The sequence below is a fragment of the Gymnoscopelus braueri genome, assembly GCF_963280865.1.
Source record: "Gymnoscopelus braueri genome assembly, chromosome: 4".
Classification (NCBI taxonomy): domain Eukaryota; kingdom Metazoa; phylum Chordata; class Actinopteri; order Myctophiformes; family Myctophidae; genus Gymnoscopelus; species Gymnoscopelus braueri.
The window spans coordinates 10,473,757-10,488,214 of NC_137605.1; the positions used below are offsets into that span (position 1 = coordinate 10,473,757).

Sequence of the window (14,458 nt, forward strand, 5' to 3'; positions counted from 1 at the left end):
ATCTTTTGAAAATAGCAGATCTACAAGCTTACAACATGTTGTGTTGTGAGCTTGTAGATCTGCTATTTTCAAAAGATTTGTACGCATATTAAACTTGTGAAATGGGACATTCTGCAGTTTAAGTATATTTAATTTACTGTGTATATTTAATTTACTGAGATGTTTATCTCAGCATCATATATCTACCTTTAGTTAACTTGGCATATGCTTAATATTTTTATACGATGATCGGATCATCCGTGAGAGTACAATATATATATTCTTTTATATAAATGATATGTGTGTGTGTGTGTGTGTGTGTGTGTGTGTGTGTGTGTGTGTGTGTGTGTGTGTGTGTGTGTGTGTGTGTGTGTGTGTGTGTATGTGTGTGTGTGTGTGTGTGTGTGTGTTTGTGAGTGTGTGTGCGTGTGGTATTTTTATCGATTTATTTCACTGTATATATTCGTTACGAAGGGCCCCAGGCGCTCGTAAGAAACTGCTGCGTAGGACAGCACTACGTAGGCTGCGAAGGTTTTGCTAATGCGCAGCTGTGTAGGAGGCTCTTACGCAGTTGAAATCGCTTTGGGAAACCCGGCCATTGTGATTATTGGACACTTTGAAACACTTTCCTCCTCTCAACAGATGACATGCCATCTGTTTTTGCACCATTTTCACTGTAGTCACTCACATACCATTGATTTGGATTGTTTCATTGTCTGACACATCTCATATTCGTACACTCCATTAATCCATTGTCTTAAAATAAAACATAAATGTATTTCTCCTTCAAAGAGAAATACATTTAAAACTGTGCACACACACTCTCTGGATGCCACAGCAGAACCTCTGCCCCAAATTTTTCACATGGGTCTTTTTTAGTGCCACCAGGAGGCCGATTTGTGCAAAACATATTTTTTGACATGCTTTAAGACATGCCTCAAATCATAAACACAGCATGCAATTTCCTTGAAATTTTGCACACATGTTTCCACTATGCCGAGGAAGAAATGCCACTTGAACATTTTCAAATCAGCCTCATGGTGGCGCTATAATAGGCCGATTTGTGTTTTTACCTATAACTGCACCGATCTGTGTAAAACTTTGTAAGCGCACTCCCTAGAGGTCAAGGAAAAACCTTTGCCCTGCATTTTTCACATCTGCCTTTTATAGCGCCACCAGGAGGCCGACTTATATAAAACAATTCTTTTTTATATTACTCCTTCCGATTTTATCCAAATTTCACGCAAATCGGTACACATGATCTCTATAGTCATGTGATCAAGACGGATGTGTTTGATTTTTCATATTCCATCCTGATTGACTAAGATTGACATCTAAAGTTTGCAGTAGTGGCTTGTTTTGAACAAAATGCCGCAAATCATGAACGCAGCGTCCGATTGCGGTCAAACTGCACGCACATTCACACTATGTTGAGGAGCAAATGTTACCCTTTTCACATTGGCCTATTATAGCGCCACCAAGAGGCCACAATAACCTACCTGACCTGGCGGAGACCTGTGCTCCGAGGAGCACTTTTTCTAGTTGTGATATGGATCTCACCTGTGTCTGAACTAAAGATTTAATTGAATACCGTAGATAAGACATTGTGATAGTTTTACATTCTGACCTCTGATCAGTGGAGTGGTGTCCATCTTTGAAGTTAATATATCCTCCCTTGGAGTGGTCACTCTTAATGGAGACACAGCTGGGTACAGGAGACTCTGCTCTCTGCTGATCAACCCTGACACCATGACAACCAACATGAAACATTACATTTATTCATCAACTAATATTTACATTTAAATAAGGACACAGAAACTATCTGTGTGTGTGTGTGTGTGTGTGTGTGTGTGTGTGTGTGTGTGTGTGTGTGTGTGTGTGTGTGTGTGTGTGTGTGTGTGTGTGTGTGTGTGTGTGTGTGTGTGTGTGTGTGTGTGTGTGTGTGGGTGGGTGGGTGGGTGGGTGGGTGTGTGTGTGTGTGTGTGTCTGTTTTACTCCACTCCAAACGATGTAAATCAATATGTGTGTGATGATAAACAATTATACAAAATAGCAAATACAATTAAACGTGCATATTTGTTATTTCGTGTTGTTCCTCAAATGAGCTCAAATGAGTCAACTGTAGATGTTGATTTATTATATATAGTGGTGACTGGTGAGGCTTCATTTGTTTATGTTTGGATCAATGATTGTGGCTTTAAAGAGTGTAGTTAAGTTACAGTTACAATACAGATGTGTGTGACGTGTTGAAAATCAATATTTAAAAGATAATGGAAGAATGAACACTGAATACATTTTGAATTGAACATGAACTTTTTTCAACCCCAGAATCAGAGACAACATAGGCTCATTAACAATAAGACGTTGCATTAATTACATCTGCATCATCTAACAGAAGGTTACAGTCATTCATCTGTAGCAAAGACTTGTTTTCGTATCACTTTATTTAATTCAGTGGTTCTCCAAGTGGGGTTCCAGGGGGCACTGAAAATATCAGATCTACAAGCTCACTAGTTCATATCATAAGTAAAGAAATATAATCTATCTAATATAAGATATGTTTTAAACAATCCTATATTAAAGTTGGCTAATGGGGACCACCGCGGCCCGTCACTATGACTCAGACAGAACCCTGTCACATTACTGATGGCATCAAGGATCTCCATATATGGGCATAACATGGACAATGGCCGACAGATACAGAGATCTCATAATATGGGCTTATCGGTTAGATCGGCGGTGTGATGTAGGTGTGACTCTAGTTTAACAAAGGTGTTTGAGAAACAGTACTTTATTGAATAGATATTTTACCCTGTTGTTGGTTGACTAGGATCCATGTTGGTGCTGTGATCTTGTCCTTAGTAATTCACTCTGGATAACAGCGTCTGATGAATGACAACATTGTAAATAGTTGTAAATGTAAGAGTTAAGAACCAGACAAAAGGCAGATGTTTCCCACATTAAAACACAATATGGACAAACCAGTCAAATCTGCCATGACACTGTTAGTTCACTTTAGTTAACATACTTTTTATAATATATGTTATTATAAAAATTAAGTTAACTAAAGTGAACTGTGTGCGTGCGTGTGTAGCTGGGCTGACTGACAGTTTTCTTTTCTTCTTTTTATGTCTCCATTTCCTAGTAGGATAATAGGATTATATATCCTATTATCCTACTAGGAAATGGAGACAAAAAAAGAACAACAAGTCTGTGTGAATCAAATCAAAGCTGTCTCATCATGATGTGTCCTTTACAATCAACTCTGTAATTAATAACATAAAAATGTTGTAATCACAGAGAGTATAGGGTGGGGCTGACTATGACAGACAACATTCCTCTGTGTGTGGGTGTAAACATAATGTCTCCATTTCCTAGTAGGATAATAGGCTTATATATCCTATTATCCTACTAGGAAATTGAGACAAAAAAAGAAGAAAAGAAAACTGTAAGTCAGACCAGCTACACACGCACGTGCGCACACGCACACGCACACGCACACACACACACACACACACACACACACACACACACACACACATATGTATGTGTTCACTGTAAAGTGTTGAACTGCATGCTCTTCATAGGTCTGTGTTTGTGTCCTTGTTCGTGTCTGTGTGCGTGCGTGCGTGCGTGTCTGCGTGCGTGCGTGCGTGCGTGCGTGTGTGCGTGCGTGCGCGTGTGTGTGAGTGTGCAACAGTTCTCCTGCCACATTGAAGAGAGTGGTTACTATTCAGAGTCCATCCTAACATCAACAGAAAGTCCAGACTCTCACATCTTCACAATGGGCGGCTCAACATCCTTGGCTGAGAAGAGCAAGTCTGTATGAGACAAATCAAAGCTGACCCATCATGATGTGTCCTTTACAATCAACTCTGTAATGGCAACAGCCTAGCCTGGAATCCAGTCTGACTCTACATTCATCTTTTGTTTACATTTTTTCACTCCACTTCTCAGTCTGGGAGGCTTCCATTTGAGCCTGATTTCTGAACACCTACATAATAGAGGTGTGCATTGGCACTGCCTTCACGATTCAATTTGATTACGATTCACCAGGTAACGATTCAATTATGATTGACCTTGTAATAATTCGATTCGATTCGGCGATGCACACTACACTTTTCTATATTACTGCACAACATCGCACATTTTTCATCAGAATTATATTATATATAATATTATTAGAGGTGCGTGATGTTGTTTTTTTTTAACCGATATCGATAACTTCCTGATTCTCAAGACCGATACAGATAACCGATAATAAATACAAATTTATATCCATATATTAAAAAACATCATACATATATATTTTTTAAATGCATATGAATCTGTAGTATTCGCACACCTTAAGGCTTAAGGTAAGAAATACTAGTAGTGGGCAAAGGTGGATTTAACATAGCTTTGACCTAACCAAATACAATATATTATGACATCATCATCACTATTAAAACAAAACCACAGGGCTTGACATTATGTTTTTTAGGCACTTCAGACAAGTACATTTCCCATGCACTTGTCCGGGCAATAAAGTTACTTGTCTGACTGAGCTCATATGGATGAGATAGAATACATTTAATCATATAACCTTTTTATTTATGAATGTAGAATTTCTTTCTATTAATTGTGTAGCTATAAATAACAATATGTCTCAAAACACTGGCTTACAGTTGAATTATTGGCAACTAAAGAAATAGGAATTCAACAAATTCAACAAATACTGACAATGCCTCTGAACATTGGCTAGCAGTTATTGCACATAGCCAAATTGCAATAATAATAAAAGGCTTGTCATTGAGAATGGAAAATAAAGTCCTTTTTGAGGAGAAGTGTAACTTAGAAGTCACTTTAAGCTTCATCACGAGGGAGAGAGTCTACCCTCTACAGGGAATGACTTGATATCTAAGCTACAGAAAACATTCAGAGGGGAGGGGGGTGCCTGATATGCTTCTCCACATAACGGTGTCTAACCGACAGTGATATACTTCTCCACATAACGGTGTCTAACCGACAGTGATATACTTCTCCACATAACGGTCTATAACCGACAGTGATATACTTCTCCACATAACGGTGTCTAACCGACAGTGATATACCTCTCCACACAACGGTGTCTAACCGACAGGGTGATATACTTCTCCACACAACGGTGTCTAACCGACAGGGTGATATACTTCTCCACACAACGGTGTCTAACCGACAGGGTGATATACTTCTCCACACAACGGTGTCTAACCAAGAGTCCATCCAGATCACAGCTCACAAACAAAATTATATAAACTGCCCACAAAAAGTTCGGAAATTAAAGAGGTGGTGCCATGTTTTTGCACTTTTTCTGTTTTTCATGTGTCTATGAGGTTGATAGAACTTCATTAAGCCCCCCGGTGGTGTTTTTATGGTGTTTTATGTCTTCTCTGACTATTTGGAGTTTTTTCCTGGAGGCTGAAACCTTGAGGGTCAAATGTGCCAATAGAGAAACAGCGCTTTAGTGACATCACAAAGCCCACACCCTCCCCCTCATTATCATAACACAACAGGTGTGGGCATGAGGAGGAGGAGGGACTAGGACAGGTGGGTGGTGCTAAGGTGGTGGAGGAGGTGCTAAGGTGAGAACCAGGTATACTTAATGCACTGGTGGGTGTGTCTACATAAAAACAACATTTTAACACTTACTGTACACTTTTTTTTTGTTGAAAAAAATCCTTACATAATAATAATACCTTATGATCAGGTTTTAGGGTTGAAAAATATCATGGCACTCCATGTTTAACTTTGGGCGATTATTTCTCCCCTTTAATAATACCAATTGGTATTGTTTTATTATTTTTATCGTTGATTAGTCACCTTTACAACGAGGTACAGCTTGTAAGGATTGTGCAATCGTGGAATGAGCAACACAGCTAAACGTGTAGGTATCGCCCCCAATAAATGTGCCGAAATCCCCCAATATGCTTCTGTAGATAATCACTCTTGTTTTGAGTGATCTGCCAGTCACTCAGGTGACTGGCACAGGTGTGTGACTGGCACCTAAGGGCATGGGTCATGCAACTTTGTTTGTTTATGCTCCAAGCAGCAGCACTGCCCCCATGGAAAGATTTGTCATGCAAACATTGCAATAGGGCAAGTGGAAGCATGTTCCGCTCAGGTGCCAGTCACAGGTGTGTGACTGGCACCTGAGCATGGGTCCTGCAACTTTGATATCTGTCTTTGGTACCGTTGTGCAAATCTTGCCTGTAAATCTCTGGAAGAAAACCTATGGTTCCTCAGTGAAGCAATGTTGAGGAACCGGTCTTCTTGGGTTGTTGTCTTCCTTTGACTTCACCAGTCTCACAGAACTTGGTCTTAAGTTTGGAAGTGGTACCAGGACTGACACCAAATAATGGTACCACTCTGCATAACGGAACATGCTTCCACTTGCCCTATAGATGGGTTTCCGCGCGACGTCATCACAGAGCAGAGTGCGCGATCTGCGCATGCGCGGGGGAGAACGAACCGGAAGCGCCATTCACTCTCTCGTTATTTTCGGGATTTAGATAGGCATAATGCTGCTATTATAGGCATAATAGGCATAATGCTGCTATTATATACAAACAGATCCAACTTTCGACAAATCATTTTTATTGAGTAAAGAAGATATTACAAACTGCATCATTTAATCTACTTTCATTAAACCTGGTGAAGACCATTTATTTTCTGAATGTACAGTGGCCAGAGATGCTGCGGGTAATAGCGCCCTCTACAGGCTCATCCCGCCACTGCGCGCGCATCATCCTCTATGTTTACAAACAGGAAACCCATCTATAGGTCCGGGGAACATAGGTATGACCCCCAATGTTTGCACGACAAATGTGCCATCTTTCCATGGGGCAGTGCTGCTGCTTGGAGCATAAACAAACAAAGTGCCAGTCACACGCCTGTGACTGGCACCTGAGTGACTGGCAGATCACTCAAAACAAGAGCGATTATCAACTGAAGCATATTGGGGGGTTTTGGCACATTTATTGGGGACGCTACCTACACGTTTAGCTGTGTTGCTCATTCCACGATTGCACAATCCTTACAAGCTGTACCTCGTTGTAAAGGTGACTAATCAACGATAAAAATAATATAAAATACAATACCAATTGGTATTATTAAAGGGGAGAAATAATCGCCCAAAGTTAAGTTTCCAAACTTTCTGTGGGCAGTTTATTATCGGAGCTATTATTAATGTTATCGGTTTATCGGATATATTATGTATAATTATATAATCGATGTCACGTTGCTCCATCGATGCAGAATCGTGCACGGCCGAATAGCGATGCATTGCTATATCGATAATTTTTGACACCACTACTACATAAACACATCATTGTTACATAAACACATCATTGTTACATAAACACATCATTGTTACATAAAGACATCATTGCTGAATGGATAGCAATGCTCAACAAACCACAGTAGCAAGGGAATTCAGGGGTTTCCTGTTTACTAGTGTTGCCATGTCTGCTTATAAGCAACTCTGGGCTTGTTCTTAAAGTGTAGTTGCTTAATTGGCCTTGCTTTTTTAAACCAGTGGTTCCCACATCTTTTCACGTCAGATTAATATGTATTTGTCCGCGGACTCCTATCTGAAAATATGCCCTCCATATCAGAAAAAAACACTTTTTCCCCCAATATATTTTTGAAAATAGCAGATCTACAACCTCACAACGTGTCAGGATGTGACACGTTGTGAGGACTCTAGCCTTGTAGATCTGCTATATTCAAATAGCCGATGTAACGTCATAAAACGTAGCCTAGTTGCTCCTTTTGGGCTTGTTTTCTTAGACCTGGCAGCTTGTTAATCTTTCCAAATCTGGCAACGCACTGATCTCCAGCATTAAACCTGCAGCTTATTGGGGAGGAAATGACTAGATGTTGAATGAAGCAGCAGAAAATGGAAATGGCGCCGCCCTGGAAAAGGGCCAAGAATAAGGTGAATAGGTGCAATTATTTTGTTGTGATTTTGCAACGAGGCCTAAACCTAACCCTAAACAAACAACTATGGCTCAACCTAACCTTATCCAAAAGAATATGCCTAAACTTAGACCTTAACATCACAAAAAGGTTTTCTTTCAGATAATAATAATAATAATAATAATAATGTCAAGTCGTGTTTTATTTTACACGACTTGATCCTCTGCTTGCACTCTCTCTCTCTCTCTCTCTCTCTCTCTCTCTCTCTCTCTCTCTCTCTCTCTCTCTCTCTCTCTCTCTCTCTCTCTCTCTCTCTCTCTCTGCCTTAATCTGGTCTCTGACTGCTGAGGAGGGAGGGGTTGTTTGTGCAGAGAGAAAGAGAGAGAGAGAGAGAGAGAGAGAGAGAGAGAGAGAGAAATTCTCACCTTGCATACTGTCTGTCTCTCCGTTGTCTCCTTCTCAGCTTTCCTACTGCCTGTCTCTCCTACACTGTCTCCCTCTTAGCTTGCATACTGACTGTCTCTCCTACACAGTCTCCCTCTCATCTTGCATACTGTCTGTCTCTCCTACACGGTCTCCCTCTCATCTTGCATACTGTCTGTCTCTCCTACACGGTCTCCCTCTCATCTTGCATACTGTCTGTCTCTCTTACACTGTCTCCCTCTCAGCTTTCCTGCTGTCTGTCTCTCTCTCTCAGCTGTCCTACTGTATGTCTCTCCTACACTGTCTCCCTCTCATCTTGCATACTGTCTGTCTCTCCTACACGGTCTCCCTCTCAGCTTTCCTATTGTCTGTCTCTCCTACACTGTCTCCCTCTCATCTTGCATGCTGTCTGTCTCTCCTACACTGTCAGGAGAGACAGTGTAGGAGAGACAGACAGCATGCAAGCTGAGAGGGAGACAGTTATTTTTCTTAAGATAAAGTATGTCACGAGGAAAACTTGAGAGAATATCCGTTTCCATTAGGACTGATTGAAAATAACTTTATGCTAGATCTGCTGTGTGTGTGTGTGTGTGTGTGTGTGTGTGTGTGTGTGTGTGTGTGTGTGTGTGTGTGTGTGTGTGTGTGTGTATGTGTGTGTGTGGGGGGGGGGGTTCAAAATGTTGTAATCACAGAGAGTATAGGGTGGGGCTGACTATGACAGACAACATTCCTCTGTGTGTGGGTGTAAACATAATGGTATCCAGATGTGTGGCTGACAGATACAGAGATCTCATAATATGGGCGTATCGGTTAGATCGGCGGTGCGATGTAGGTGTGACTCTAGTTTAACAAAGGTGTTTGAGAAACAGTACTTTATTGAATAGATATTTTACCCTGTTGTTGGTTGACTAGGATCCATGTTGGTGCTGTGATCTTGTCCTTAGTAATTCACTCTGGATAACAGCGTCTGATGAATGACAACATTGTAAATAATTGTAAATGTAAGAGTTAAGAACCAGACAAAAGGCAGATGTTTCCCGCATTAAAACACAATATGGACAAAACAGTCAAATCTGACACTGTTAGTTCACCTTAGTTAACATACTTTTTATAATATATATTAAAAATTAAGTTAACTAAAGTGAACTGTGTGCGTGCGTGTGTAGCTGGGCTGACTGACAGTTTTCTTTTCTTCTTTTTATGTCTCCATTTCCTAGTAGGATAATAGGATTATATATCCTATTATCCTACTAGGAAAGACAAAAAAAGAAAACTGTAAGTCAGCCCAAAGACAAAAAAAGAAAACTGTAAGTCAGCCCAGCAGCTACACACGCACGTGCACACAGCACACGCACACACGCACACACACGTATGTATGTGTCCACTGTAGAGTGTTGAACTGCATGCTCTTCATAGGTCTGTGTCTGTGTCCGTGTGCATGTGGGCTTTTCAACAGAATGTGGACGATAGGGTTCATGTGGTCATGGTGGAGCTGGATGCCTTCGGTCTATAACAGACACAACGATAGAACAAACACAGCTACTATTCTTCTTCAATCCATGCTCTCATCATAAATGCCCTGTCAGGAATGTCATCCTTTGTCTTCCTTATTCTCCTCACACACAGCTCTCACATTCATTCTGAACCTCACCACACTTCCTGTTTTTCTGCATCTCGGGTCGATCCGCTCGTCTCTCCCAATTTCTCTCCCAAATTGCCTAAACCTAAACAATGCCTATGCCTAACCTTAAACAAACAACTATGCCTCAACCTAACCTTAATCCTAACCTCCATGTCTCCACCATGTCTAAACCTAACCTTATCCAAAATAATATGCCTAAACCTAGACCTTAACATCACAAAAAAGAAAGCCTTTCTACCAGAACGGTTTTCTGTCAGATAATAATAATGATAATAATAATAATTAGTCAGTCATTACTTCCTCATGCAAGGTTATGCCATCATCATCCCCCTAGTGTTTAGTCCCGCCCACAAACCAATCAGAATCCTTGGCTCCTGGGTGTCTGAATCACCAACCCGATCTCCAGAGATTACCGTAACATTGCACGGAACGAGTGCACTTCATTCCGTGGATAGCCGCCTCGGAACTCCCGAATTGCGTGCATATGGTACGGCGCTGCCTTTGTGATAAAACCATTTCGGAGGCGCGCAGTCACAGGCGAATTGTCCCCCCGTGAAGGACCACCGAGGGAGCTAAGGCGACCGAGTTGCCGTCCTGAACGGTGGGACATTCGCCTGTGCCTACTCAGCGCCGTTTGAGTTATGTACCGATAGGCACAGAATCGTAAATTTTATTGTGCGGACTGCTCTGCTTCCGGGTTTTTCCGTGTTGCGACTGGTTACGCCCACCGTGGGACTCGCCGTACATATGCACGCAATTTGGGAGTTCCGAGGCGACTATCCACGGAATGAAGTGCACTCGTTCCGTGCAATGTTACGGTATTCTCTGGAGATCAGGCTGGAATCACATAAAATGGATTCCAGACTGACAAAGCAGAGTGAAAACTATACAAAAGACGTAGCGAGCAGCACACAGCAACAACTGTGACACACAATCACATGACAATATTTCTACAATCAGACTGAAATCATTCCCATCACAGATTTGTTTACATGGACGTTAAATAAAAGTGATCCTCGTTTACATACCCCAAATATTTGATCAGAATATAACTTTTGACATGCAAAGTGGTTCCTCCCTTTTTCCTTTTTTTTAATGGACCCACACTGTGTCCTCGGCTATTTGTGTTTTTGCTGTTCTTTCTAACTATACATAGTTTATATGCTAATATTTTCAGCATATAAAAATATCTATACACTTCTCTCAAACAGATTCAACATTTCTTCCCATTAGACTAGTCTCTTCCAATTGAAGTGTTTACATGAGGCATTTGTATTATGATTGAGTCATCATTCTGATTATTAGTGGAATATTAGGATCCACTGTCTCCCTCACAGCTTGCATACTGTCTGTCTCTCCTACACTCAGGGCCGCAGGAAGGGTGGTGCGAGCGGTGCGGCCGCACCGGGCCTCACACTTGGGGGGGCCCGCAAAAAAACATTTTTTTTGTTTTTTTGTTTAATGAACAGAATCACATTTATTAAGAGTTATAAAAAGAAATAACCGCAAATAACCACCAAAAACTCGGAAATATCCGCCCAAAACCGCCCGAAATGCTCTCCCAGACGGCTCTGCCTACACTGTCTCCCTCTCAGCTTGCATACTGTCTGTCTCTCCTACACTGTCTCCCTCTCAGTTTTCCTACTGTCTGTCTCTCCTACACTGTCCCCCTTTCAGCTTGCATACTGTCTCCCTCTCCTACACTGTCTCCCTCTCAGTTTTCCTACTGTCTGTCTCTCCTACACTGTCTGTCTCTCAGTTTTCCTACTGTCTGTCTCTCCTACACTGTCTCTAGGATTGATTGAAAATAACTTTATACTAGATTTGAACCCCAGCATCCCTAATCTGAGGGGGAACATTCCCCAAAAATAGCCGATCTACAAGCTCACAATGCCTTGCAAGAGATGTGATGTAGATGGAGGATAGAACGCACCAAGTACAGTGCAAGTATAGAGGGTTTAAATGGTTAAACTGAAGTGATGTTGATACATTCTGGGGGAGCGAATAGGGAGGGGGTGACTCTGACAAACAACATTCCTCTGTGTGTGTGTGTGTGTGTGTGTGTGTGTGTGTGTGTGTGTGTGTAAAAGTAATGATATCCAGATGTGTACAGTATTGAATAAACTGTGTGTGTGTGTGTGTGTGTGTGTGTGTGTGTGTGTGTGTGTGTGTGTGTGTGTGTGTGTGTGTGTGTGTGTGTGTGTGTGTGTGTGTGTGTGTGTGTGTGTGTGTTGGATGAAGGGGAAGAAAAACTCCATTCTATTATTCAGCATGTCTGAACCACATCAATCCTAGCCTCACTATTCAGTTGGCAAAAAAAAAGCTGATCTACAAGTTCACGTTGCATTGCTACACACTACTCACCTACTCACCTCTTTTACAGTCACTTAGACCACTGTGGGCAATAGAAAAGTAACTGTTGCATACTGTGCAACGGGCAAATGTATCATTATGCTTCACTGGGATGAAACACTGGTAATGCTTGAAATATTCTGATGTAAAGTGGGCTTTATATTCCTTTTTTTGCCCCGATGCCAACTTTCAAGACCTCTCTTAAAAAAACGTTATTCCCTCTCCTCTCCGCCTCTCAGACCATTGGCTGGTCACAAAAAAAGATTCACAGTTCAGAAACATGAGAACCAATCAAGAGGAGGTGAAAAGACATGAGAACCAATCAAGAGGAGGTGAAAATGGTGTTGCAGGTTACAGATCTGTCTAGAGCGGATACAGAAACGATCTGTGTGTCTGACTGTGTTCATGTGTGAAAATAATTTGGTTCCATTTGTACACTCTCAGAGTTACAGATCTGTATGGAGCCATTTGGTTTCATTTGCACACATCTCAGAGTTACAGATCTGTAAGGGTCCATTTGGTTCCATTTGTACACTCATGGAACCAAATGGACCCTTATGGGTCTATTCCTGGCCAGGGCAGGGAGTCAAACACCTACCCAGACCACCCTGCACACACAGAGCAACAATCTGGCCGTAACATACGTCTCATACAGGGCTCATGATTCTATACGTTTTATTTTAATATAATTTGAGATAAACTGTCATAGCACACACACACACACACACACACACACACACACACACACACACACACACACACACACACACAACACACACACACACACACACACACACACACACACACACACACACACACACACACGTGTGTGAATGTGTTTCCTGTGTGTAACAGGAAACACATTCTTGGCTGATGACTTTATATGGAGAATTTCAGACCATTGTGACAATGATGTATGATGGTGTCACATGGCATCACATGTTATGAGATGAATACAGCAGATCTACAAGCTGTAGATTTCACAGTTGCGATGTGAGCTTGTAGATCTGCTATTTTCAGTTACTTGACACTGCCGTATAAATCGAGCGTTGCTGTGAACAAAACTGAGGACAGTCTGTCCTCTTTTACTCAAATGCAATTTTGTTCTCTGTCTCTCCTTTCTGTTGTCAACCTTGCAAATAACTCACAGCCCAAGTATTTAACATTTTATTGTTATTATTATTATTATTTATCATTATTATTATTACTTTAACTTGACATGCACCATTGGTGTGATTTTAGGATAGAAAGAAAATACATTTCTACTCACTCTTTTCAGAAGTTTTAACAGCAAAATGTCCATCTTCTGTCTGTCTGTCTCTTGTTTGCCATCTGTCGTTATTGCGTATATGCCAACGTTATATCTCTCTCTCACTCTCTCTCTCTCTCTCTCTTCTCAACAGCAAACAACTGGAATCTTTTCTCTCTCTGCTTCAATATGGTCTTGCGTCTGTCTGATGAGGAGGGAGGGGTTGTTTGTGCAGAGAGAGAGAGAGAGAGAGAGAGAGAGAGAGAGAGGAGAGAGAGAGAGAGAGAGAGAGAGAGAGAGAGAGAGAGGAGAGATGAGAGAGAGAGAGAGAGAGAGAGAGAGAGATTCTGATCTTGCATACTGTCTGTTTTCTCATAAATAGACACAAACAAGAAGCCTTAAAGAGCAAGACCACTTTGGTAACTGGTGTGTAGTTATCTTGCCATGATGTAACTCCAAAGGTGGACAATAAATCAAAAATAATTGCTCCATTGATTAGAAATTCATAATTATAAATATGCTCCTCATTGACTTACATTGTATGGTGAAACTAGTTGCTAAAAGAGTGACTTTGAGCTGTTTTACCGTACAATGTCATGTACAAGTCAATGAGGAGTATATTTAGAATGATCAATTTCTAATCAATGGAGCAATTATTTTGATTTCTTGTCCATCTTTGGTGTTACATCATGGCAAGGTAACTAGACAAACCCAAACCTCTACCCAAAGTGGTCTTGCCCTTTAAATTAATAACATTTTTAGACCCACTGAATTCACTGAATGAATGTTTACCTAAACTGCAGGCCTTTTCTACCAACAGCAGATTATATAAATATAATAGCTGTCCTTAAATGATAATTAAATTCCATTTTATT

The 14,458-nt window shown here is 41.1% G+C and overlaps 1 protein-coding gene across 2 annotated transcripts in view; it reads right to left on the minus strand.

Annotated features, from left to right (window-relative positions):
- The window catches only part of LOC308083135 (protein NLRC3-like), a 36,608-nt gene extending 22,863 nt beyond the window's left edge, over positions 1-13,745 (minus strand). For both annotated transcript variants that reach the window (XM_080425294.1, XM_080425293.1), the window contains exons 1-4: positions 13,605-13,745; positions 9,234-9,307; positions 2,791-2,864; positions 1,607-1,720 (exon numbers count right to left, since the gene is read on the minus strand). In XM_080425294.1, coding sequence (XP_080281420.1) covers positions 1,607-1,720; positions 2,791-2,816 — 140 coding nt within the window. In that variant the 5' untranslated portion in view covers positions 2,817-2,864; positions 9,234-9,307; positions 13,605-13,745. The remainder of the gene's footprint in view (positions 1-1,606; positions 1,721-2,790; positions 2,865-9,233; positions 9,308-13,604) is intronic.
- Positions 13,746-14,458: the final 713 nt, after the last annotated feature.